Source organism: Microtus pennsylvanicus, chromosome 1, assembly GCF_037038515.1.
Source record: "Microtus pennsylvanicus isolate mMicPen1 chromosome 1, mMicPen1.hap1, whole genome shotgun sequence".
Taxonomy (NCBI): domain Eukaryota; kingdom Metazoa; phylum Chordata; class Mammalia; order Rodentia; family Cricetidae; genus Microtus; species Microtus pennsylvanicus.
Window position 1 is genome coordinate 47,567,699 of NC_134579.1, and position 27,933 is coordinate 47,595,631.

The 27,933-nt window shown below is 37.9% G+C and overlaps 1 protein-coding gene across 1 annotated transcript in view; it reads right to left on the reverse strand.

Annotated features, from left to right (window-relative positions):
* Positions 1 to 225: 225 nt before the first annotated feature.
* Positions 226 to 27,933, reverse strand: part of LOC142858529 (OX-2 membrane glycoprotein-like) — a 42,037-nt gene continuing 14,329 nt past the window's right edge. Inside the window, exons 2-4 of the mRNA XM_075988306.1 lie at positions 17,859 to 18,197; positions 16,928 to 17,227; positions 226 to 344 (exon numbers count right to left, since the gene is read on the reverse strand). Coding sequence (XP_075844421.1) covers positions 226 to 344; positions 16,928 to 17,227; positions 17,859 to 18,197 — 758 coding nt within the window. The remainder of the gene's footprint in view (positions 345 to 16,927; positions 17,228 to 17,858; positions 18,198 to 27,933) is intronic.

Genomic DNA, 27,933 nt, shown 5'->3' on the forward strand with positions numbered 1-27,933 from the left:
TCTCCCACACCACCTACTGTCCTGGGCCTATGCTCTATTCTGTGAAAATTTGTTCTCAATAAAAAAATTTTCATTTTTCAAGACAGGGTTACGCTGTAGCTTTTGGTTCCTGTCCTGGAACTAGCTCTTGTAGACCAGGCTGGCCTCGAACTCCCAGAGATCCGCCTGCCTCTGCCTCCCGAGTGCTGGGATTAAAGGCGTGCACCACCACCACCCGGCTATAGCTTACCTTCTTTTTTCTAAATTAATATAGAGAATGGTCCCAAGGATGATACACGAAACTGAAAACAGAATAATGAATACAACTGCAGTCTTCTTCCAATTTGAAACATGATTCCTGGTCCCTGAAAAACACAAACCAGAACATATTGTTTCTCTGATTACACCATACTGCCATCTTGGGGTCTTTAGTTTGTAATGTTTTATGACTTTCCAATTTAATCTATAAGATAATTTCCCATTACCATGGAAAGAAAAGGAAAATTCTAGGTAGTTTCCTCTTTCCTTGAATATAATTAGGGATGTGTATGACTTTAAGTAAGACACCATGACTTTGCCTTTGACTGCACAGGTGTGGTTTTATCTGCTATTCTTTTTCAATGAGATACTACAGAACCATTTTATGTGGGTGGAAGAGATTGAACATGAAGAATTTGATACTGGAATATGAACTCTTTTTTGAAGGCAATTCAAAAAAAAAAAAGCAAAGTAACTTCACAAGAATTTCACCAGAATCAGGAATTCACGCCACTAATATTTATCATAGAACTAAACAATGAAGAACCATCTTCTGAAGTGGTAAATTATTTCTTGTAGGCACCTGAATTTTAATAAATAATTAAGACTAACCATCATAACACATCCAATAGATTTACAGAAGATACTTGCAGTATTTAATTCATATAACCAAATTGTTTGAATTGGGAAAATTGACAAGGAAAAGTAGTTGGCCAACTTCAGTTTCAAACAAACGTAACGAAAATACTTATCTCTAATATTTTTGAGACTCTTTAAAAGTAGCATTAAAATATAAACTGTTAAATGAAAAAAAGAGCAAGAATATTGACATAGCCTTCAGAAGGAGGCTTAAAAAATATGTAATGTGAAAAGAAGAATGAGCTCCAGAGGTAAAGGATGAAGACAGTGAAACAGAAGACAAGTTATTATTTTCAGATATACTTAAAGAGATACGACTTTCTCAACATAAGTATTGAGGAAATGTTTTTGAAACAATGAACACATTTAGCCCCCCAACTGCCAAGCACAGGGAGGGGAGGGGCTCAGCATTTCCCACTTTGCAATGCTTAAATATTTCCTGACGATATATTCAGGGAACTTGGAAAACCTTGTCTACAGTTGTATATATATCCACTGGTGATCGCACAGTCTCCAGGGGGATATTGCCACATATGGCCCTGGATAAACTAAGTGGGACACAAGGTAATATCAAAAGTCATGAGCCTAGGAGAGTGAGTGTGGGGAGAAGGAATGTGGAGGTGATGTGATTGCAGTGGGTGAGAGTTAAGAAATGGGAAGAGAACAGAAAGGAATCAGAATGTATCATGTGTATTTGTGAGTGTGTGTATGTGTGCAATTACCAAAAATATAACTTAATTAATAAAAATTGCTGTGGGACAATGGTTTATACCCTGTCGTTTGTATTTTAATAAAATGATGATTGGCCAGTAGCCAGGCAGGAAGTATAGGCAAGATAATCAGGCAGGAAGTAGAGGTAGGGAGACAAGAACAGGAGAATTCTTGAAAGAGAAAATCTTGGTCCACAGTCGTGATCCAGCCACAGAAGAAGTAAGATGTGACTGCCTCTCTGAATAAGGTACTGAGCCATGTGGCTAGCATAGACAAAAATAATGGGCTAATATAAGTTATGGGGCTGGAGAGATGGCTCAGTGGTTAAGAGCATTGCCTGCTCTTCCAAAGGTCCTGAGTTCAATTCCCATCAACCACATGGTGGCTTACAACCATCTGTAAAAGAGGTCTGGCACCCTCTTCTGGCCTTCAGGCATACAGACAGGATATTGTATACATAATAAATAAATAAATATTTAAAAAAAAGAGTTAATAAGAAGCCTGAGCTAATGGGCCAATCAGTTTATAACCAATGTAGACCTCTGGGTGATTTCTTTGGGACTTAACAACTGTGGGATCCAGGCAGGACAGGAATACCAACAACAAATAGTGCCCAACATGGGGCACGAACCCATGACCCTGCAATTAAGAGGCTCATGCTCTACCAACTGAGCTATCTGGGTGGCCAGGACAAACAAGTAGCCTTCTCCTTACAACAAAAATATGAACAATTTTCATTTTAAGGTTAAAAAAAGAAACTTTCAGTTAAAAACATTGCTTCTCAAAAGAAGGAAAATTTCATAAGAGAACTTGAAGAAAATATTTATACAATATCCCAGATAATACGAATAGAAAAAAGAGTCATGGCTATTAAGGGAGTAGAAAGCTTCCCCAGATGGTTGGATGAAATTTTGATGAAAGTTTTCTAAAACAAATCAACTAAATTAACAGGAGTAAATTATCCATGAACCAAAAAAATTATGGAAAGTTACATCTTTCTCACTATCCCTTTAAGTTCATCAAAATGTCAATCATTATATTGGAACAAAATAGACCAGGTCTCCTTACCAAATTATATCATTACAGGTTTTCATTTCATTCTCATTGCAGGAATCCTATGGAAGCTGTCAAAATACAGGAATAGGAACAAGATTTATAGCTAGAGGGTTTTTACACACTATGTCACCAAGTGAGGGCCTGCAAAACTAACCAGCTTGTACTTATGTACAATGGGGAGAAAAAAATACACAAAACTTCCTTGTTCTTTTGATTTTCAAAAAACTGCTTCCCCTGTTGATGTAAGGTTTGAAGAAAGATTATATTGCTTGATTTTATTTTAAAATTTATGAAGTGTTATTGTACTTATCTTAAACACTTATAGCATAACTAATATTACTTGAGTGGCCTATTTAATCTTCTAAGCCTTATTCTCCATTGGATAATAATTTAAATACCTTTTAGGCTCTGGTAGCAAACCTCTGAATTATCTGTGTTGGTTTGATAGGAATGGCCCCCATAGACTCATGTATTTGAATGATTGGCCCAAAAGGAGTGGCACTATTAGGAGGTGTGACATTGTTGGAGGAAGCGTGTTATTGTAGAGGTAGTCTTTGAGATCTCTTGTTCAAACTAAGGTTTGTATGGAAGTCTCTTTTTCCTGCCTCTGAATCAAGAGGTAGAACTTCTCCTCCAGTACCATGTCTGCCTGCATGCCACCATGTCCCACCATAACCAGAATGGATTAAACCCCTGAAGCTGTACAATAGCTCCAATTAAATGTTTTTCTTTATAAGAGTTGCCATGGTCATGATGTCTCTTCACAGAAATAGAAACCCTAACTAAGACAGAAGTTGGTACCAGGACTGGGGTGATGCTGTGGTAGGCCTGATCATGCTTTTGTTGTAGAAATATAAATTTGGGGACTTTGTGTGGTGATAATTTGTTTGTGCTCTAACAAATAAAGCTTGCTTGATGATCAGAGGGTGGAACTAGCCACTAGCTAGCCATAGAGGTCTGGAGGTCTGTACAGAGAGACAGGAAGTGATATAACTAGGCAGAGAGGGGAATATAAGATGGGAGGAGACAAGAGCTTAGCCTTTTTCAGCTGTGGAGTTAGCAAGGTAAGAGTTGGCTGTGGCTTGTTCCTTTCTCTCTCAGATCTTTTAGCATCTATCCCAATATCTGGCTTCAGGTTTTTATTATTAAGACCAACTAGAGGTCATGCAGAAACTTTGGATTAGGAAAAAAATGGAATGCATTAGTGGTGCTTAGTGAGACATACTAGTAGGAGCATGGAAGACCGAGAGGCTGGGGATGGTTTGAACTGTGGGGGCCTGGTTCATGAGATTTCAGAGGAGAAGAAATTTAATATGTGACCTAGAGACTTGTTATATTTTGGTTAAGAATGTGGCTACTTTTTGCCTTGTCCAAAAAGTCTGCCTGAGGTTAAAGAGTTTGGAACTTATTACATTGGTAAAGGGAATTTCAAAACAGCCTAATATAGACTCTGTCATGTAGTTAATAGTGTTTACTCTTGAAAAGATTTATAATGAAAAGGAGCTGTAATATGAGGAGCGGCAGAGCCGCCTGGCTCCTGGCTGCCAGCTAGCTTATGCCCCGATATAACTACATGGAAACTGTATTCTTTTAAACACTGCTTGGCCCATTAGTTTTAACCTCTTATTGGCTAATTCTCATATCTTGATTTAACCCATTTTTAATAATCTGTGTAGTACCACGAGATGGTGTCTTACCAGGAAGGATTTTAGCCTACATCCGTCTGGGGTTGGGTGGGAGAATCATGGCGATTGACTGACTAGGCTTCTTTTGCCCAGCATTCTGTTCTGTCCACTCCATCCACCTAAGGGCTGGCCTATCAAAGGCCAAGCAGTTTCTTTATTAATTAACCAATAAAAGCAACAGATATATGACACTCCCACATCAAGGAGCAGGCCAAGCAAGTAAATATACAAAATGTGCAGACTGAGGAGGAAAGAGGCACTCGGAAGTTGAATGAAGCTAAATCCTATGTTAGGATTTATTTAAAGAAGATAAACAGATTAAAGAAGAACCAGATGTTAAATGGAATAAAGAGTTTGTGATCTCAGGACAGGATCCCACCCAGTTGAGCTTTCAATTTATGAAAAGGAATTAAAGAAGGGCTTAGAGCCAGGTGTGATAGTGCATGCTTTTAATCCCAGCGCTCAGAAGGCAGACACTAATAAATTTCTAAACTCAAGACCAGCCCGGTCTATAAAACAAGACCCAGGATAACCAAGTTTAGGTAATAAAGGATACCATTGCAAACAGAAAACTAACGATGATGTAATTAAATAAGGCAGCCATGTTCCCATCCCTAGCAAACGGCAGAAGTTGGCAGCTTCAGCGACTTGGTCCTGGCTTTAGATTCAAGGATAGAAGATAGGGGTAACAGAATCTCCATCCTTCACTAAGAAAAGCCACAGAGACCAGGTGTGTGTGAGTGATGTCTCTGAATGGAGACCCAGAGAAGTCATTGCATGAAGCTCTGAAGATGAAGCCTGAATTGCCTTGGATACTCCAGGATGTTGGAGATGCCAGAGTCATGAGATACCTGCCAAGGAGAGCTACTAACTGGGAGTGGAACCTGCCCAAGAGGAAGCAGTGTGTGTATACTTGTGGTTAGCACAGCTGAAAGAAGTTGGAAATCTGAGAGCATTTTGACAGCAGACATGGAGATGCAGAGCTTGGAGTTTTCCCAGCTGATTATTGGTTTTGCTTTGGTCCCTTCTATACCCCCTTTCCTCCCTTTTAGAATGGTAATGTATATCCTGTGTCATTTTATGTTGGAAGTATGTGATCTGCTTTCTTATTTTTATTTTAAAGGGGATTACAGTTAAGAGTCTGAGAAAAGACTTTGAAATTTGGACTTCTAAACATGTTTAAGACTGTTATAGAGTCTGGAGACTTTTAAAGTTGGACCAAATATATTTCTTCATTATGTTCTGGCTACAAGACTATACAGGCAAGGGAGTAGAATGCAGTGTTTTGAATAAAAATGGTGCCCATTGACTCATGTGTTTTAATGGTTGGCCCATAGGTGGTGGCACTATTAGGAGGTATGGCCTTGTTGGAGTAGGTGTGGCCTTGTTGGAGGAGGTGTGTCACTGTGGAGGTGGGCTTTGAGGTCTCATGATCAAGGTAAGCCTAGTGTGGCAGTCTCCTTTTCTGCCTGCAGATCAAGATGTAGAGCTCTCAGCTACCTCTCCAGCACCCTGTTTGCCTGCATACTACGCCCCCATGTCTTGCCATGACAATAATGGACTAAATCTCTGGAAGTATAAGCCAGCCCCAGTTAAATATTTTCCTTTATAAGCATTGCCATGGTTATGGTATCTCTTCACAGAAATAACACCCTAAGACAGTGTCCTATGTTCATACTTAAAACTAAATTTTGTCACAGCTATCTTCCTGTGGCTTTGCATCTGAAGCTCATTCGACCCAAAGAGCACAGACTTTTCATAGCTGTGTCTTCCAGGCTTTAGGAGATTTTCCTGAGGAAGTGGGAAGAGGTGCAGTCCCCTAACACATTACACTTTCTGAAAAGTATGTTGTAATGGCTAAGGTCTTAGGCAGGGAGACATTTCACTTGAACAGTGCCTGTTTCCTTGTCTCTCTAAAAGCCTAAAATTCATCCATTAATTTGAAATCAAGATGATCAAGCTTTGGACTATAAAACTCAAATGAGATTTTGGAGGTCTGTAAACAACACAGGGGTGATGAGACCATTCAGGTTGAGTGCTTTGACGATCAGTAACAACCCAGGTGAATACATCACTTGAAAGAGGAATTAGTTATTCTAAATCATTTGTTCATATATCAAAGTGGTATATTGCATATCAGGAAAGTCACCAAAATCTGAGCAATGGGAAAAGTAAATTCTCTACAGTGTGAAAGATCCACTGTTGTCTTAGGTCCACTGTTTAAGCAAGAAAAGAAGGAGACGTTTCTTCTTGCCATTAGAGAATAGTGAAGGCTATTTTGCTTGTTAAATTCCCAGTCTCTATATGAGGCACTGTATTTTCACTGTAGATCAAACTTAAAAGGTGGAAGGGAACTAGAAAGAAAGCACAAATTCTCTTCCAGTTGAGAAAGTGTATATGTGAGAATCTCACATGATCATTCTGAGAAATAGGTTAATGTTCTTGGTTGTTGAAAAAGTAATAAAAGACCTTTACTTAGTTAAAAAAAAAGTGATTTGGCCATATCTGGAACATAGCTTCTGAATGCAGAATCTGAGGAGATATTTCCCAGAAAATTTCACCTCAGTGATTCTGGCCTCTTCTTAATCAACTCCAACTTCTTAGTTCTACCTGAACAGTCTCTGTTGTCCCAGGAACCAAAAGATTTTACTTCATTGGTTCTGGGCTCTTGTTAATCACAGCTGGTGCATCAGCCCCAGCTAACCAGAACCATGCACTGTCAACTCAAAATAGCACATGGCCCTGATAGACTCTTTAAACTTCACTCTGAAACTTCAAAAGCCAGGCCTTCGTTGTCTGCACTGATTTCAACTTTCTAATCTTGCAAGTTCCCAGGGTGCTTCTCCCTGAGCTCTCAATACTCAGTGGCTTTTCTAGTCTACAGTTTCACATCCCTTCCACAATCATCCACAAAACAACATGGTCAGGTCTGTCACAGCTCTCCCCTATTATCCTGATAGGAACTCGGCTCAGTAAGGACTTCTATTGCTGCACTGAAACACCATAACCAAAAAAAAAGCATGCTGGGTAGGAAAGGATCTAAATGTCTTAAACTTCCATTGCACTGTTCATCATCAAAGGAACTTAGGACAAGAACTCAAACAGGGCAGCAAATTGGAGGAGGAGCTGATGCAGAGGTCATGGAGGGATGTTGCTTACTGGTTGGCTCTACATGGATAGCTCCGCCTGTTTTCTTATAGAAACCAGAACCACCAGCACAGGGATGCCACCACCCACAATGGGCTGGGCCTTCCACCATCCAGCACTAATTAAGGAAATGTCATGTAGGTTTGCCTACACTACGATCTTATGAAGACACTTTCTTCCTTGAAGTTCTCTCCCTTCAAATGACTTTAGCTTGTGTCAAGTTGAGGTAACACAGCACAGTGTTTATAGGCTCCAATATTTGAACACTTAGTCACCAGGAAATGGCTCTTAAGTGGCACTCTTATTCCTAAGTAAGAAGGAACATGAGGTGTGCCTTTGTTGGAATAAGTGTGGCCTTGTTGGTAGAATGCATCACTGGGGATTGGCCTTGTGGTATCAGAGGCCCAAACTAGGCCCATTGTCTCTCTCCTTCTGCTGCTTGTGGATCTCTATGTAGAACTTTCAGGCACTTCTCTTAGCACCATGCTTGCCTGCATGCCTCTATGTTCCTAACCATGATAAAGGACTAGAGCTATGAAACTGTAAGCAACCCCCAGTAAAATGCTTTCTTTATAAGAATTGTTGTGGCGATAGACATAGATTAGTGTCAGGGTCTTCAATTCAATTCAGTTGAATCCATGTGTTTGTTTTTATGTCAATACCAAACTGTTTTTTTTCCTGTTTTTGTTTTTAATGTTGTTGTTGTTACTATAGCTATATAGTATAACTTAAAGTTAGGAATCCACCCTAATATCATTGCAGAACCTTCATCCAGTAACTGATAGAAGCAGATGCAGAGAGTCATAGCTAAGTACTGAGCCAAGCTCCTGGAGTCCAGTTGAAGAGAAGGCATTGTATGACCAAAGGGGTCAATATCATGACCACAAAACCCACAGAGACAGTTGACTAAAGTTAGTGGGAGTTCACTGACTCTGGGCTGATAGCCGGGGACCTGCATGGGACCTGAGTAGGTCCCCTGAATGTGGCTGACAGTTCTGCGGCATAGGCAGTCTGTGAGGCCACTGGCAGCGAGACTAGGACTTATCCCTAGTGCGTGAACTGCCTTTTTGGAGTCAATTCTCTTTGGAGGGATACCTTGCACAGTCTAGATAAAGGGGGAGTGCCTTGGTCCTGCCTCAAAATGGTGTGCCAGATGTTGTTGACTTCCGATGGGAGGCCTTACCTTTTCTCAGGAGTGGATTCAGGGTTGGATGAGGGAAAGTGGGGGGAGGGACAGAATGAGGGAAGGGAGGGGTAACTGTGGTTGGTACATAAAAAAAATCTTTTAAATAATACTTAAAAAAAGAGTTGCTGTGGTCTTTTCACAGCAATAAGACTATGGCTAAGACAGTTGCCATATGAACATCCATATTATGTTTACCCCAACAAGAAGGGCTTATGAAAGCAATGCCAAACTTTAGACTGAGAATAATATTTCTACCACTTGTCAAAAGGGAGATTGAAAACATTTAATAATTTGTGGAGGCCGAAAAATGCAGGCCCATTTCCACCTTGTCTGCCATCAGAGTGTTTGGAGACTGATAGGCATAATTGTACCTCCTAACTGAGGAGGTGGTTGCCTGGCTGTTTTGAAATTAAGACAGCTTCAGGTCATCCTGACAGGTGGTCAGGATAAGTAAATGGACTTCTGCTCCTGTTGTAACTATGAGGTCACCTAGGGAACAGTGATCTTCAGTGTAAGAGGCCCAGGGCACCTTAGCTACCTAGACAACAGAATGCTAATGATTTTATGTCTCAGAGTGATAAGGGCATTGACTGTGTGTCAAGTTAATAAACTCTTTTGTTACCTCCCCCCCCCCTCCATTTATGTTGGGTATAAAATTGTGGAAAAATAAACACGGGTGAATTTCAGGATTTTAGTCACTGGATGCTCCTCTTGATACATTCTACGTTTTCTTGTCTTATTATTTTTATGTGTCTTCATATTCTTTACTTATATTACTTCAACTCCCAAGCCCCAAACCTGGTAAGAAGTATTTTTGTTGAGGCTGGTTCTTGACAATAGGTAAGCCAGCTCCTCTACCACTTCCACTGAATGTGTAAGGGTCTGATGAAGATTCAAAATGACAGTCTTGTACTGCTGGAAATTGAGGCTCAATGCACATTAACGATGAACATGGTAACAAAGATTTGTAGACAAGACTATGGAAAGGGCTTGATGTAAAACAGTGTAAGAAAAGTTACTTTAATTCCAAGAGACTTAATTAATTTCAGCCCAAGTTTCCCTTTGTGGTTGTTAAGAAAATCTTAAGAAATTAGTTTTAAAAGTCTTTTTTAATTATTAAAGGTTTCTCAAGCGTTCATAAGGTCCGGATATAGTAAGAGAAAGAATCCATGTGACAAGCTTGACATTTAAAAATGTGCTTCACTAAATAAGACTTAAAATGGAGCTTGAAAGCTGAGCATATGTCAGCAATCAAGCGCAGTAATAAATCTGAGGTAAATATTTGCAAGGGCAAAGAGCTGTAGCATCTACCTCAGGCTTGAATCTCCATAGTTAGACTCCAGGAGACAAGAGGTAGGACAGAAAGAGCCGTGACTTTTCTAAGACCAGGGCATATTTTATATTGTTTATGTCCTTTTTACTTTTTCCAGTGCTAGAGATCAAACTCAGAGCCTTGTCCATGGCAAGCTAGCACTTGAACACTGAGCAATAGTCCCAGCTGTCTCCTATTTTATTTTAGTGAATTAAGCAAACTGTGTCTGCCATAAACACTAAGCGCAGCCAAAATAAATGTCTTTTGGAGGAAGATATTATCAGACCATTCACTACGAAGACCATATCTACAATTTCACTCATATGAAATATACATGAGACATACATTAGTTTCCTAGCTTCCTTGAGGTAGAGAATGGGGATCTAATAGTTATGATTAAAAGTATGGAATACCACAGTGAGATACCAATAATTTGTACCCACTACTATGGTTAGTATGATCATTTTTGAAAATAGAATAACAAGTATTGGCAGAATTAGACAAGAACATACTTACATGATTTCTAGGAACTTAGAATACTTTGACCACTCTTGAAAACATAGAACATTTAATCTATTATATAACTTCAAATTCAGTTCTGGGTTATTATTACTAGGGAACTGAAATATATGATTATGTAAAACCTTGTACACAAATGTTCAAGAGGATTTATTCACAGTAGCCAAAAATGTGACTAATCCAAACATCAATGAACTGAATCATAGATAAATGAAGCATGGTGTATGTAAAAATACTTTTTGCTCATATAAAAACTGAAGATTTGATATGTGTTATTACATGGATGACCCTTGAAAGCTGTGTTATATGGAAGAAGCTACAGCCAAATAGCAACATGTATATTATTGCATGTGTATGAAGTAACCACAATAGATAAATCCAGCACCATAGAATATAAGCCAGTGATGACCAGGCCACAGGAAGACCACTCACTTCAGTCCCTGAAAATTTTCCCACTCTTGGTAGTATTTGGTTCTTCAGGGAGCCGTGGAAATGTTCTGTAACTAGACATTAGTGATTTTTGCAAAGTACTTAGAAGATATCAACAATCTTCAAACAATACATTGTAATGGGGTAAATCCTATCTTAATGAAAACAAAGTGTCAAGGGAAAAAAGACTATGGGTCTTTTCAGTGTAAAACTCACAAAGACAGACATCACCTCAGTGTAAAGGGTTGGAAAAATACTTTCCAATCAACTAGACCTAAGAAACAAGCTGGTGTGGCTATCCTAATATCTAACAATATAGACTTCAAACTATATTCAATCAAAAGAGACAAAAAATGACATTTCATATTAGTCACAGGAAGAATCCATCAGAGGAAATTCCAATACTGAACATCTATGCCCCAAATACAACAACACCATCATATGTAAAAGAAACATTTCTAAAGCTTAAATCATACACTAAACCCTACACACTAATAATGGAAGATATCAATACCCTACTCTCACCAAACAGAAACTTAACAGAGAAATAAGAGAATTAAAAGATGTTATGACTCAAATGGGCCTAACAGACATCTATAGAACATTCCATCCAAACATAAAAGAATATACCTTCTTCTTAGCACCTCATGGAAGCTTCTCATTAACCACATACTAGGTAACAAAGCAAATCTCGACAGATACAGAAATTTTGGAATAACTCCACGTATCTTATCAAATCACCATAAGTTAAAACTAGAATTCAATAGCAACACAAATACCAGAAGCCCATAAATGTATGGAAATTAAACAATGCTTACCAGAATCATCAATGGGTCAAGGAAGAAACAAAGAGAGAAATTAAAGACTTTCTAAAATCCAATGAAAGTGACCATACAACATACCCAAATTTATGGAACACAATGAAAGCAGTGTTAAGAGGAAGGTTCTTAGCAATAAATGCCTACATAAAGAGCTAGAAAAATCCCACACTAGTGAGTTAGCAAAACATTAGAAACTCTAAAAGAAACAAAGCTACCCAGGAGGACTGAATGACAGGAAATAATCAAATTGAGAGCTGAAATCAACAAAACAGAAACAAAGAAAAGAATACAAAAAAATCAATAAGACAAAGAGTTGGTTCTTTGAGAAAAGCAACACAATAGACAAACATTTATCCAAACTAACAAAAAGGCTGAGAGAGACTACCCAAATTAACAATATCAGAAATGAAAATGGGGACATAACAATAGACATGGAAAAAATCCAGAGACTCATTAGGTTATATTTCAAGAACCCATAGTCCACAATTTGGAAAACTTAAAAGAAATGGACACTTTTCTGGATAAATATCATTTGATAAATTAAATCAAGACCAAATAAGCAAATTAAATAGACTTCTAATTGCTAAAGAAATAGAAACAGTCATCAAAAGTCTTCCAACCAAAAAAGCCCAAGTCCAGCATAGAAATCTACAAGATTTTCAAAGAACTAGTACCAATACTCCTCAAATTGTTCCACACTCTAGAAACAGAAGGAACATTGCCAAATCCTTTTTATGAGGCCACAATTACTCTGATATCCAAAACATGCAAAGACACTACTAAGAAAGAGAATTACAGACCAACCTCACTCATGAAAATTGATGCAAAAATAATCAGTAAAACACTGGCAAATCGAATTCAAGAGCACATTAGAATCAATTCAGCTTCATCCCAGAGATGCAGGGATGGTTCAACATACGAAAATCTGTCAAAACAATCCACCACATAAAAAAAACTGGAAACAAAACCCCACATGATCATCTCTTTAGATGCTGAAAAAGCCTTTGACAAAATACAACATTCTTTCATAATGGTCTTGGATACAAAGACCATACCTAAACATAATAAAGGCAATATATAGCAAACCAACAACCAATATCAAACTAAATGGAGAGAATATCAAAGCGATCCCACTGAAATCAGGAATAAGACAAGGTTGTCCACTTTCTCCATATCTATTCAATATAGTTTTTGAGGTCCTAGCTAGAGCAGTAAGACAACAAAAGGTGACCAAGGGTATACAAATTGGAAAAGATGTCAAATTCTCACTATTTGGTGATGATATGACAGTTTACATAAGCAACCCCAAAAATTTTAACAAGGAATTTTGACAACTCATAAACACCTTCAGTAATGTACAGGATACAAGATTAACTCAAGTACATCAGTAACCCTCCTTTTCACTGATGAACACCCTTCAGAATAACCAAATAGCATAAAATATCTCCAAGTAACTATGACCAAACAAGTGGAAAACCTGTATGACAAAAACTTTAAATCTCTGAAGAAATAAATTGAAGAAGACACCAGAAAATGGGAAGATCTCACATGCTTTGTGGTAGATAGAAATAAAATAGTAAAAATGGCAATCTTAGCAAAAGCAATCTACAGATTTAATGCAATGCCCATCAAAATCCCAGCAAAATTCTTTACAGACCTCAAAAAAACAACACTCAGTTTCATATGCAAAAGCAAAATACCCAGGATAGCCCAAACAGTCCCATACCATAAAAGAACTTCTGGGGGCACCACAATCCCTGAGTTCAAACTCTACTACAGAGCTACACTACTGAAAACAGCCTGGCACTGGCATAAGAACAGACAAGAGGACCAATGCAACCAAATTGAAGACCTAGATATCAATTCACACATCTAAGAATACTGGATTTTTTGACAACAAAGCAAACAATATAAAATGGAAAAAAGAAAGCATATTCAACAAATGGTGCTGGAATATCAACATGTAGAAGAATGAGAATAGACCCATATCTATCACCATGCACAGAACTCAAGTCCAAATGGATCAAAGACCTCAACATAAATCTAACCACATTGAACCTTATAGAAGAGAAAGTGGGAGCACATTTGAACATACTGGAACAGGAGACCACTTACTAAATATAACCCCAGCAGCACAGCCACTCAGAGAAACAACTAAAAAAATGAACCGCCTGAAACTGAGAAAATTCTGTAAAGCAAAGGACATGGTCAACAAGACAAAATAGCAGCCTACAGAATGTGAAAAGATCTTCATCAACCCCACATCAGACAGAGGTCTGATCTCAAAACTATACAAAGAACTCAAGAAATTGGTCATCAAAAAAAAAAAACCAAATAATCCAATAAAAAAAATGGAGTACAGACCTAAACAGAGAACTCACAGCAGAGGAATCTAAAATGGCTGAAAGACACTTAAGAAAATGTCTAACATCCTTATTCATCAGAGAAATGCAAATCAAAACAACTCTGAGATTCTATCTTACACCTGTAAGAATGGCCAAGATCAAAAACACTGATGACAATTTTTGCTGGAGAGGATATGGGGTAAAGGGAACACTCCTCTATTGCTGGTGTGAGTACAAACTGGTACAGCCCCTCTGGATATCAATATGATGATTTCTCAAAAAATTAGGAAACAACCTTTCTCAAGACCCAGCAATACCACTTTTGAATATATACCCAAAGGATGCTTAATCCTACTACATGGACAGTATATATTCATAGCAGCATTGTTTGTCATAGCTAGAATGTGGAAGCAGCCTAAATGGCCCTTGATCAAAGAATGGGTAAGGAAAATGTGGTACATTTACCCAATGGAGTACTGCACAGCAGAAAAAATAATGACATGTTTAAATTTGTGGGCAAATGGATGGATCTAGAAAACATCAAATTGCATGTGGTAACCCAGATACAGAAAGACAAATATCATATGTATTCACTCATAAGTGGCTTTTAAACATAAAGTAAAGAAAAACCAGCCTACAATTCCCAATCCCAGAGACCCTAGACAACAATGAGGACCCTAGGGGAGACATAAATGGATCTAATCTACATGGGATAGAGAAAAAGACAAGATCTCTTGAGAAAGTTTGGAGCATGGGAACCATGGGAGAGGGTAGAAGGGGAGAGGAGAGGATGGGAGGGGAACAGAGAAAAATATAGAGCTCAACAAAAACAATATAAATGAAATCCAAACTAAGTCACATATGTATTAGTTTTTCTTGAGATTAGATTTGTGACTATTTTATACATATAAGTATTTTGTACATTTTATATGCATGGTTCCCCAAAAGCCCAAAAAATGGCAACAGATCTTGTAGAATTGGAACGGCAGGAAGTTCTTAGCTGCCCTATAGGTGCTAGAAATCCAATTTCATACTCTGGAAGAGCAGCCAGTGATCTTAGCCACTGAGTCATCTTTTTAGCCCTCCAGTAACTAATTTTCAAAATACTCAATGTCTGTAGACGTCAGGGAAATGCAAATTAAAACTGAGATACCAATTCACCCCAGTCAAAGGACTATTAAAGAGGAAAAAGCACCACAGATGTTCAAGAAGATGTGGGTAAAAGAAGAATGCTCACTCACTGCTGTGCGGGTATATATTGATACAGTAACTATGGACATTGGCTTGGAAGCACCCCAAAAGTTTGTAAAGAGAATTACAAAATGATTCAGCTATATACTTCTGGGAAAATACCCAAAAGACTCCAGGTTCTACCATAGAAGCACTTGAATATCCTTGCTTATTGCAGCTCCATTCATAACTTAGATGTCCATCCACAGATGAGTGACTAATTAAAATGTAGTATATATGCACACAGTGTAATATTGTCCAGTTATATATAGAAATAGAATCATGAAATTTGCTTTAAGAAAAAGATGTGTCTGGAAAGCATGAACATTAAACAAGGAGAAACGAAATTCAGAATGACAAAATGTACATGTTATGCCTCAAATGTGGACAAATGTAGATTATAGCCAGTGTGTGTGTGAAGGTGTGTGTGTGTGTGTGTGTGTGTGTGTGTAAATAAGACTAAGGGTGAGGAAAGTTTAACAAACCCTGGAAAGTTGACTGAGAGAGGGTGATAGTATCAGGTTATGAGGTAGGATCGGGCGTGTCAACACAGGGACAACACCGGAAAGAGGAAAATTAACAGGGATTGAGGAAGCTCTAAGGCAGGAGCGATGGTGTGGCTGGGCTATGGAGAAAATGGGAGGAAGGGAAACCACAAAAATTCACTTTTTGGATTTTTGAAATGTTTGAAAAATGTCATAATACTATCTAGCATATTAGATGCTGATTTAAAAAATTAAAAATGAGGAAAAGTCAATGACTGTTGCCAAATTGGTGAAATGAACAAAAACTACCTAACATGAATTAAGGTGCTATGGAAATGTTGCTTAAAACATAAAGATAGTACATGACAAAAAAATTAAAATGTCTATCTACAAGCCTCAACTAAAGGAAAACAAAAAGCGAGTTCTCTCTGTAGAAGAAAAATTAAACAGAAACCCATAAATGACAAAATATAGGAAGTAAGGGAAAGGGAATCTTAAGATTCTGTCTCTGCAGGAAAGTTACGGTGGAGATGGTCAGCATTGTTTGATTTGTTGTTGCTGTTTGTTCTCTCAAGACAGGGTCCAAGTATTTAGCTCTGGTTGTCCTATACCTCACTGTATAGACCAGGCTGGCCCCTAATTCACAGAGATCAGTCTGCCTCTGCTTTCCAAAGCCTGAGATTAAAGCCTTGGGACACTACACTATGATTGCTTAACCATACATGTATATTACATTGTTTTCTTCTTCAAAAATAGCTGATTTATACAGACATTTATTACAGATTTTTAAAAGATAAACTTCTATTATCTCTGTTTCTCTCATGTCTGTAAACATATGTGCATGTTTGTGCATGTATGCATATGTGACTGTACATTAGAGAGGGGGTGTGTGCGTGTGTGTAAACATATGTGCTTTTAAGGCAGAGATCAATAAATAGAGCTGTTTAACTTGTGTCACTTCCTGGAGTCCCTGCTTACTCTAGGATGGCTGGCCAATTAACGCCAGATGTTTGTCCTTCCTGCCTCCCCAGCTTTGTGATCACAAGCACACATACTCCCATCTGGCTTTTTATGTGAGCGCTGGGCTTCAGTTGTCCCCTTTGATTTGCTGTCCCTTCTACTTACCCTCTTGCTTTACTGGCAGAGGAACTATCTTCTCTTCATTTCCTAAGGGGTGAGTCATGGACACAACCAGGTGCTGGAGGCCCAAGGACCTAACAGTTTTCGAAGAGATGTTGTATATTTTAGAGATGGTCACTGTGCTATTTGGGTTCTTGGTAAAGTACTCTTCCCGCATGGACACTAGGACTTGTGAAGGGTAAATGGAGATTTCAGGAGCAGGCTTTCCCACTGCTGAACAGTGAAAGCTAAGGAGATCTTCAGAGCCAGGAACAGGATGGAGTTCGGTTGCTAATTTAGATACAGCTGAGGCAAAGAGAAGGAAACAATATTAATATAAATGCATGTCCTTACTAAATTATCTGCTGTTAAAGGATGCTGTTTTCCCAATTTTTTATGACACATGAATGTTAAGACATAACCCTCTTGTATACCTCTCCTTACATGCCATAAAACTTCCAAAACCTTTTGCTCTGTTCACTGACTGCTGTCTCAACTTCTATACAGCTATAAATTATATTATATAATCCCAGTATTTCACACTTATATGCATGATAAAGAACTCTGATGTTCTCACTCTTCTTATTTGAGGACTGGGAACCCTGTTTCCTTTAGTCTTCATCTTTCCTTGTTATTCCCTACTATCTCCTTTTTTCTCATATCTTCTCTTTGCCTTTGTAACAAACTTCTGATGCTCTTTCTGGGTTTTCTCCACCTAATGGAAGTCTGTGAAGTATAATGTAAAGAAGAGACACTAGGTAATAGCTCCTGCCAGAACACACAAACTCCACGGGCCTCCATCATTTTTCTCCTGTCTAAGTAACTTGGACTCATCAACAATTTTTCTTAATGAAGCTTTCTCTGGGAAATGTCCTTAATAACTGTAACTTCACAATGTCTGCCCCCATTATGGGATTCTAGAGAAAGGGTTATATACTTAGGACGGTAAGGCAGGTTTGTCCTCCATGGCTGCCATATGGAAAGGTGTTAAACAGACACTTGTAGCAGGCTTCATCTTCAAATGTCACTTTTTGAATGGTTATGAAGGAGGCATTGGGTTCCAGGATCTTGCAGTGCAGCCTGTTCACATATGGTGGGATAATATTTTCTCCATATTTATGGCTGTAAGTGCCAATATTTTGAAGCAATGGACCTTGAACTTTCTGCCAGGTGACTTGCTCAACATTTGCCAGACTTGTCAAGTTGCAGAAGATGGTCACATTTCTCCCTAGGACAGCTCTCTCATAATTGTTATGCTTTATCCTCAGTGAAGACTCTGAAATTTGAGGTTCATTGTTAAAAGATATATTCTTCCATACTTCTGCAGACTATTCAAACAGCTCTCATCTCCCTGTCTTATGATTACCATTTTCATTGCCTCTTTTGCTCAATAAAAAAATGAAGCATGTGTGACAACATATTCCTGATGGAGGAAGGGGGATTGTGCATTCAAGACCAACTTATGATACATAGTTGAGACTATGTCTCAGTAAAAGGTAAAGTTCTGGAGATTGTATGCATATTATCAGTGATAGAATGCTTGCCTGGCACATTCAGGGTCCTGCATAAGATCCTCAGAAGTAGGAGAGAGAAAGGTGGAGATAGACAGACAGAGAGACACAGGGACAAGAGACAGAGACCAAGACAATGAGAAGAAAAAGAACTGCATATGTTCTTCAACATTGAATATTTAGTTTCTAAATTGGTTTCTGGCACATATTACCTAATACATACTTATTCATGATAAAAATTAAGAATTATAAATTAACAAATATAAGGCAATATATACAAATTATATATACTTAACAGACATATTTGTGCGTATATGACACACATATATATATGTTCAAGCCTGTATCGTATTACTAATGTATATATCTACACATGTATCATAAAGTAATCATTATTCCACACCTGTCTTAATTGCTCATGTACTTATTTAAGAAAATACATCATCAGGAATATGCAGGTTAAACTGAGGACTCCATATGCACTAGATATTTACAATGAAAGGCAAACAATGTCAACTTTGAGAATATGCAGAAACAATACACCTCACACACACTGCTGACGGGAATGAAAATTCTGTTGGGTGCTTAGTAAAAATTCTTGGAGTTATCTGATCACTGAACATTAGCATTAGCATTCTCTATAAGAAATAAGTTTTCTCATAATTTAAATGTCATAGAAGTGCATACATGTGTTCTCCAAAAACATAAAGGTATTCATAGAAACATTATTCGTCATGCTCAAAACCAAAATCAAATTAAGAATATATTTTGTACCACATGGCAGTGGATGATCCCACACTTATTGGTATGGGGGCAGGATACATTGGCCTCAGGAGGTTATTTTTTTGAAAGGATATGGAGTTGGAGTAGGGAATTGAAGGTGGATCTTAGAGGAGTATGAGCAATGGGGGATAAATATGATCAAAATATATTATATAAAATTACCAGATAATTGATAAAATATTATGTTAAATAGAATAGATTGCATAAATAAATTCAAAAATGAGATTTAACAAACTATAGTTTCTCTAAAATTTTGGATAAATCATACCAATATATTAAGAAGCAGAAACAAATAAATAGATGCTAAGTGGACATGCATTATTATTAAAGTCATCAACAGATAAAATAAACCCATAATCTAAGGAGCTAGGATAAGAATGTGGGAGTTCAAATAAGAATGGTCTCCATAGGCTCATATATTTGAATGTCTGGTCCTCAGGGAGTCAGACTACTTGAGAAGAATTAGGAATAAGTGTGGCCTTGATTTAGAAAGTGTGTCACTGAAGGTGCTATTTGAGCTATTCAAAGTACAAGCCAGGTCCTGTGTCCGTCTCTTCCTGCTGCCTGTGGATCTGGATGTAGAACTCTCAGCTACAATATCTGTTTACATGCTGCCATGCTCTCTGCCTTTAGGATAATGAACCTCTGAAACTGCCTAGGTCATGGCATCTTTCATAACAATAGAGCAGTGATTAAGCCAGAAGTAGGTACCAGGGACCAGAATATTATTGTGACAGGCCTAAGCATCCTGCTTGTGGACCTAATGTAGACTTGGGGATTTTGAACTAGAGAAACATTGAATGTTTCAAGCATGGTTTAAAGGGACAAAGTAGTAAAAAAGCAGTAGGGCTTAGAGCAATGTAGATTATGATGGCCTGGCTCAAAAAGTTTTAAAGTAGAAGAATATTAGGAAGTGACCTAATAGTTGTTCTTGTGATATTTTGATGAAGAATGTGGCTGCTTATTTTTTCTCTTGTCCTAAAAATTTGACATAAGCTAAATTGAAGAGTTTAAGAATTCTGGCATTGGCAGAGGAGATTTCAAGAGACCCTACTGTTGACTCTTATATGGTTTGTAGTAATCATACTTATGCAGATATATAATGAAAAGGAGAAAGCTGAGAAAAGAAAAGCACAAATGTACAGTTTGAGGAGAAAAGGAGCACCATGGGTTGTAAGAAAATTAAGTTTTGTAATTAAGAAGGTAAGAACTCGGGGCTCGAGTGATGGTTCAGTGGTTAAGAGCACTGACCTGGGTTCAATTCCCAGCACCCGTATGGCAGCTCACAGCTGTCTGAAGATCAAGTTGCAAGGGATCTGACACTTTCACACCAATGCACATAAAAAAATAAAAGTTAAATAAACCATAAAAAAATAAGGTGAAAACTTTAAAGAAAAGTCTAATGCTAGATAGATTAAATGGAGTGGAAACCAATAGGCAAGATCTGATGTAGCTAAGTTTCAAACTGTGGAAAGCAATTAAAGAAAAGTTTAAGCAGTGACAGAAACCATCAACAATAGAAAACTGGTAGAAATACATTTGAACAAGGGAGCCCATCAAGCAGTAGAACTTAAGACACTTTGGCCATTTGGTTCTGATTTCAGGGCCAAGAAAGCAAGAAAGGGGTTATGGAATCTCCCTCTGCAGCTAAGGAAAGATGCTGAGGCCAAGCATGTATCCGCAGTGACCTCCTCATGGAGACTCAGAGGGACCACTTAATGAAGCTGTGAAGGTGAAGCTTGGATTTTTTCAAAGACCTCAATATGCTGAAAATGCAAGAGCCATGGGATACTGTTGTTGTGGTTTTCTGTTCTGCCAAGTTCCCAAAATCATTAAGTCCCAAAGAAATCACACAGAGGTCTATATTATAACTAATATTAGCCCATTATTCTTATCTTTGTTAACCATGTAGCTTGGTACCTTTTTCGGCGAGGCAGGTATATCTTGCTTCTTCTGTGGCTGGATCAGGACTGTAGAATAGGACTTCCTTCTTCCCAGAATTCTCCTGTTCTCATTGATCCGCCTCTACTTCCTGTCTGGTTGTTCTGCCTATACTTCCTGCCTGGCTACTGGTGAATCAGCGTTTATTTAAAATATAATTGACAGGCTACAGACCATTGTCCCACAGCAGGATACCTGCCAAAGAAGTATGCAGACCAAGTGTGGAACCAGCTCAAGAGAGAGAAGAGTCATTCAGGCAACAAAGCTGGAATAAGTGGTAAATCCAAGAGCTCTTGAACGTTAGACATCAAGATGTAGTAAGTGCAGTGTGCTCACTGACTTTTTTTCTTGTTTTGTTTCAATATGTCTTCATTATATTCTCTTTCCTCTCTTTTGGAATGCTAATGTATATCCTGTGCCATTGTGTGTTGGAAGTGTTTGATCTGTTTTATAATTTTTATTTTACAGGAGGATACAATTAAGAGACTTTGAACTTTTAAACAGTGTTGAGACTGTTATGGACTATGGGAACTTGTGAAGTTAGAGTGAATACATTTCTGCATAATTATATGACTGCAAACCTACATGTTCTGGGGTGTGAAATGTGGTTTGAATAAGGATGGTCTCCATTGGTTCATATATTTGAAAGCTTAGTTCTCAGGGACTGGCACCACTTGAGGGGATAGGAAGGTATGGCCTTGTTGGTGTAGATGTGGCCTTGTTGGAAGAAGTGTGGCATGGATGGTGGGCATTTAGATTGAAACATTCAACCCAGACCCAATGACATGCTCCTTTTTCAATTGCCTGTGGATTTCGATGTAGAACTCTCAGCTACGATGTCTGACTGCCTTCCACCATGTTCCATACTATCAGCATAATGGATTAAACCTCTGAACCTATAAACAAGTCCTCAAAAAATGATTCATTTTGTAAGAGTTGCTGTGATCATGGCCTCTTTTCACACATAGAACACTGACTAAGAAAGTAATAGTAAAGGAGTCTGATTACTACTGTGAAAAACTTCCCTAGTGTCTACTTTATTTAAATGCAAAGGTTAAAACCTGACCACACATCTTGATCCACTTTTCTCATACGATGTCACAAGCTTTTTGCTCATTTTATTTCATGATTAAGTAGAAGCAACTTTGCATTAAATATATTTTTAAATACAATAAATCTCAAGTGTGCAAAAGCATCGTGAACCACTCAAACACATGGGCCAAGTTTATTGTTTAGAGAAACACTGTGTTCCCTAACCAGTTCTGTGTTCATGCTTTACCTGGGCTGATTTGCAGGACTGTGGTCTTCTAGCAATAGTTTCCATTCCTGCATCTCAGCATTTTCATCTCAGAAATAGGTTTAACATTACCTGACTCACAGTGTTGAATAAAATGAAAACATGGGGCCATCTGACAGTAATAAGTCAGCACAAGCATTTTAGTTTCCACAGGTCATTTGGTCCCTGCCTTCAGGGAAGGCTTGAACAATACACATGAAAATCTAAGCTGGCAACACAAAAATGTAACAATTAACATTGATCTCACAACAGTGTCTGCACTGCTTTGTCTCTCACCATCATTTGCTTCCAGGTTATCGTGTCCTTTATAATCAAAGATATTCAAGACAGAAGTCTTCCTCATAATGCATTGTATTTATTTATTCATTATTCTTACTTGGTGCAAGAGATTGAAGCCAGGACCCACTCATGCTTAGAAGAAGCTTGATCATCAAACCTAAGCCTCTCTTTTGAGTTTAACAGGTGTACTGTTGTTTCCTCTTCCAAACTTTATTTTTCAAAGATTTATTCTATATATTTAATTAGACTTGTGACTACATGTATGTGCCCTTGAGTACCACAAAGGGTAAAAGAGGATTCAGAGCTGCATTTACAGGTGATTTGAGCCTCCTAATATAGGTGCTGGAAACAGTATTGGGTCTCCCAACACCTAACCACCAAGTCACCTCCCTAGACCTCTCTTACAAATTTTTACAGAACACTAGTTATTGTCTTAACCTGAGAAAAACTGATAGAATAAATGTTGGTAACTCAATGATTAAGAATGAACAGGAAATATTAAGATAATATTTATTGAAGTATTAGATTAGATTAGCTTGTAATAATAGAGAAGTTCACAAAGGAAATTATATATATGCTTTCCCACATAATAAAAAGCTCTTGATGATTAAGAAAGGCCTCAGAACAAGTCAATCTCAACATTAAACATACATATGCTGTAGACTGTGAACATGGGGATAATTCAAAGAAACGGACTGATGTGAGGAGATCCTTGGCATCCAGCTAGCTGGTCTGTGATCTTTACAGTTACATAAAACAGACATGTAGGAAACTTTGTTACTTGAGCATGAGTTGCAAATACCTCAGAAGCTGTTAGCTGCCTTCATTCTCACATTTCTCCCACTGTGTATAGTCATAGTCATAGATTAAGATATGCTTATTGAATGATTTGATATTTGGGTGATTATATAGGTGTATGATTAAAACACAGAGCCTATAAAACATTCTTCTTCACCTACTTGAATAAAAGTAAATTGCCTGCTACCTGGTATTCATTTGTAATTGAATTACAACTAAAAGTGTATAAGAGAAATGGAGTTACCTGATGCGCGTGTGCAGATATGAAGCACTGAGAGATGGAGAAGGCAATGCAGTGAAAAGTTCATTGTATCCTGGACGAAAGTCTTCACTGTCAAAATCTCTTATTTTCTAGCTGAATTTCCAAATGAGACTGCAATTCACTTCCCCTGTTAAAAAGCTTCGCACACAAAATGATCACACATGTGATCTAAGAGTCATGAGTTCTTTTCTGGGGTTAATAGATAGGGGGAGGAACTCATCTCCAGGGGCAAGAATGAAGTGATCCCTATCTTGATGTGCAGATAGGCTGTTAATTTAAATATGTGAATGCCTCATCATGAAATGGGAAGCAGGTTTTTATTTTTTTATTAACAGGTGTATTCAAGGACAAATTGGCCTTTATTGGCCTAGTCAAAACATTTATCTGACTTGATATAGCCAGATATAAATATAAATAGAGCCAGAAATACAGATAGAGTCTGGATGGTGGTGGCACATGCTTTTAATCAATCCCAGCAATTGGGAGGCAGAGGCAGGAGGATCTCTGTAAGTTCGAGGCCAGCCTGGTCTACAAGAGCTAGTTCCAGGACAGGCTCCAAAGCCACAGAGAAACCCTGACTCGAAAACCAAAAAAGAAAAAAAGGGAAAGAAATACAGATACAGATATAGATGATTTGATATAGAAACAAATACAGGTATAGAGTATAGTATAGTATAGTATAGTATAGTATAGTATAGTATAGTATAGTATAGTATAGTAGATGTCCTGCCGTAGATGTGTTGCTTTTATTGGTTGATGAATAAAGCTGTTTTGACCAGTGACTTAACAGAGCAAAACCAGGTAGGATACCTGAACAGAGATAGAGAGAATAAACAGAGTCAAAGAAACTTCAGTGAGAAACCTAGGAAACAAGACATATAGAGAATGAGGTAACATCACAGCCACATGGAAATATGTAGACTAATAGGAATAGGTTACTTTAAGATGTAACAGTTGGCAGCTAGAAATACACATGAGCTATTAGCCAAACAGTGTTTTAATTAATACAGTTTCTGTATTCAGGTCTAGGCAGTTTGGAAATAAAAGTGCAGTTTCTGTTTACAGATGGTGCCCAAATGCTTAGCAAGAATTTTCACATATTATCCTGAGAAAGCCTTTAAAAAAAATTCTAGTCAGGCAGGCTTGCCTTTAATTTCAGCACTCAGGAGGCAGAGACAGGAGGCTCTCTGTGAGTGTGAGACAAGCCTGGTCTATAAGATCAATTTCCAGGACAGCCAGGGCTGTTACACAGAGAAACGTTGTCTTGAAAAAACAAAACAAAAAAGATTTTAGACAGACGAGAACACTCAACCACAGCTTCTTGGTAACCATCTTTTCTCCAGTAGGCTCTGTTTGCTAGAGGCAAGCCAAGGTGCAGCTCTTTTAAGAGAGGCTTCTTGTCTCAGAAAGCTACGAAATGGGGTGGAGCCAGAAATCAAAGCTGCAGCTTTAATCCTAGCCACACTGTTTAGCTGATTCATGTGCTTAGAAAAAGATAGAAATATACCATAAAGACAGATTCAGATGGGAAAAAAAATCTCAAGCTTCTAAGCAGTTCACAATGTGTTTAAAAATATATGTAGCATTGAGAGAGAAAAGAAAAAGGATAGAGAAAGCCCTTAAAATGAAATAAGGTAGCTGTGCTTAATAACAAATGCTTTTAATCCCAGCACTTGGGAGGCAGAGGCAGGCAGATCTCTGTGAGTTGAAGGCAAGCGTGGCCTACAGAGTAAATTTCAGGACAGTCAAAGATATACAGAGAAACCCTGTCTCAAAAAACCAAAAAGGAAAAATAAAAGTAAAAGAAACAGAAAAAAAGCCATGTAAAGATAGAAAATACACAGAGTCTGGGTACTGTATGTTATTGTGCTTGTGTTTTCTTTGAATGTTTTGACTACAGAGAGACATTTGGTTCTGGGGCTACTAAACTAAACCAACATATATATTTTGAAGGTTTCTTGTTTTCAAAATTTGAGGCTAAGGATGTGTTACTTTGGAAAAGACATTCTGTTTTTGTTTCCACAGAAGATGTCCTGTGGGTTTCTTCTAGGATAAAGTGGTTTGATGGAACAAGATCCCCTGAAAGGTCTCTATGAACCCTCCAAATACATTTTCCAGTGAACAGCAGAAAGCAGTTTGGAGAAAATTATGCCCAAATTCCCAAAATGATTGTTTATAAATGCTTATTTTTATTTTAAAAGGGTTGATTATAAAGAGTTAATGGTCACAGTCAATTTCTAAAAAGAAAAAAAGAAATAATGAGGATATGATATATAGATATATACTTGATTTATATTAGTATGGATTTTGGTCTATTGATTCAAATTTAAGGATGATTTTTATTACACTGTGATGTGGGATTGCCCTCTGTATGCTGAGAACACCGTTGGTTAATAAAGAAGTTGTCTTGGGCCTGTGAAGGGCAGAATAGGGGGTAGATGGGGAAAGCTAAAGTGAATTCTGGGAGAAAAAAAGCAGAGTCAGGAAGATTCCATGTAGCCATTGCCGGGGACAGATGAGCCAGAACCTTGCTAATAAGCCACAGTCATATGGCGATACAAAGATTAATAGAAATGGGTTTAAATAAGATATAAGAGCTAGTCAATAAGATTTAATTAATACAGTTTCTGTGTGGTAATTTCAGGAGTCTGGGCAGCCAGGAACAAACAAGTGGCCTCTCACAATAACACTACATATATATATATATATGTATATATATATATATATATATATTCTTGTTTAAGGTATTATGTTTATACAGTTCATCTAAAAATGTAATGTATAATTAAGAAATACAGAATAATAGATAGTCATCTATAATAATCAAACTTTTGGTCATGTTAGTTAGGTTTTCTAGATATGGAGAGACATATTTCAGTTAGATAGATAATCATCAACACTTCAAAGACCTACAGAATTTGACATTTAAAAGATTTTAAGAGCTTAGACTTTTCTCAACAGTGAAACATGTCTACTTTTGGCAGCACCAATTGCTTCAGAGAGGTTGATGAGCACTGCAGGACACAGAAAAAAAAGCACCTGATGAACTTTGCCAGTATAGTGCAGAACAGATCTTCAAATTTTATGCTTTATGGAAATGTCTGTCAGATACAGACTGTAGGCTGAAGACAAATGTCCCAACATTAGAGAAAAACTTTGGGTGATTGTCCAGGCAGAGAGATGTCTCTGTCAGTTCTAGAGTTTTTGAAGTTGCTTCCAATACACATCCTGTTTACTTAGGTAATATTATATCTGTCTGGGGTCTTTGATGGAGTTGAAGAATAGAGGGTTATTATTATAGCTTTCCTTCATTATGATAAAAGATAAATTAGATATAAAACTTTAGACTCACAAAGATAGGATAGATAGAGTATTTTGCTTAATTTGCCAAATGTAAATGCACTAATATTATAATTCTTGCTTGAAAACTGTTTTGTCTATGTAATTTTATTATATTAAAGTTAAAACCTTCCTTTTTAATTAGACAGAAAAGGGGAGATAATAAGAGATGTCTTTCTCTGTATGTGTTGCATTTTTTTTTGTGTCCTACAGAATGTCTGGCAGTTTCTTCTATGACGCAAAAACCCTGAAGGATCATCCTGTCCTTTTGAAAGTTTAGCAGTCACTTTTCTGTGGGTCATACATGTCCAGTTCATACAGCTTATAATCAAGCAGCCCAGGCAAGAGCAGTTTCTTACCCAAATGTCTAGTCTTATCACATTGAAGGCAAATTCTGTAATGAGTTTCCTGTTTTCATATCCATTCTTTTAACCTGTGCCTTCTTTTTTTTGGTTTTTCGAGACAGGGTTTCTCTGTGTTGCTTTGGAGCCTGTCCTGGAACTAGCTCTTGTAGACCAGGCTGGCCTCGAACTCACAGAGATCCGCCTGCCTCTGCCTCCCGAGTGCTGGGATTAAAGGCGTGCGCCACCACAGCCCGGCTAATCTGTGCCTTTTTATAGGTGAATTGAGTCCATTAATATAAAGTGATATTGATGACCAGTGGCTTTTAACTCCAGTTATTATTTGGTGGTAGTGTTTGTGTGTTTCCCTTCTTGGAGTTGCGCTCGTGGAGGGTTGTCACATGTCTGTGCTATTGTGGGTGTTGTTGGCTTCCTTGGATTGAAGGTTTTCTTCTAGTAAT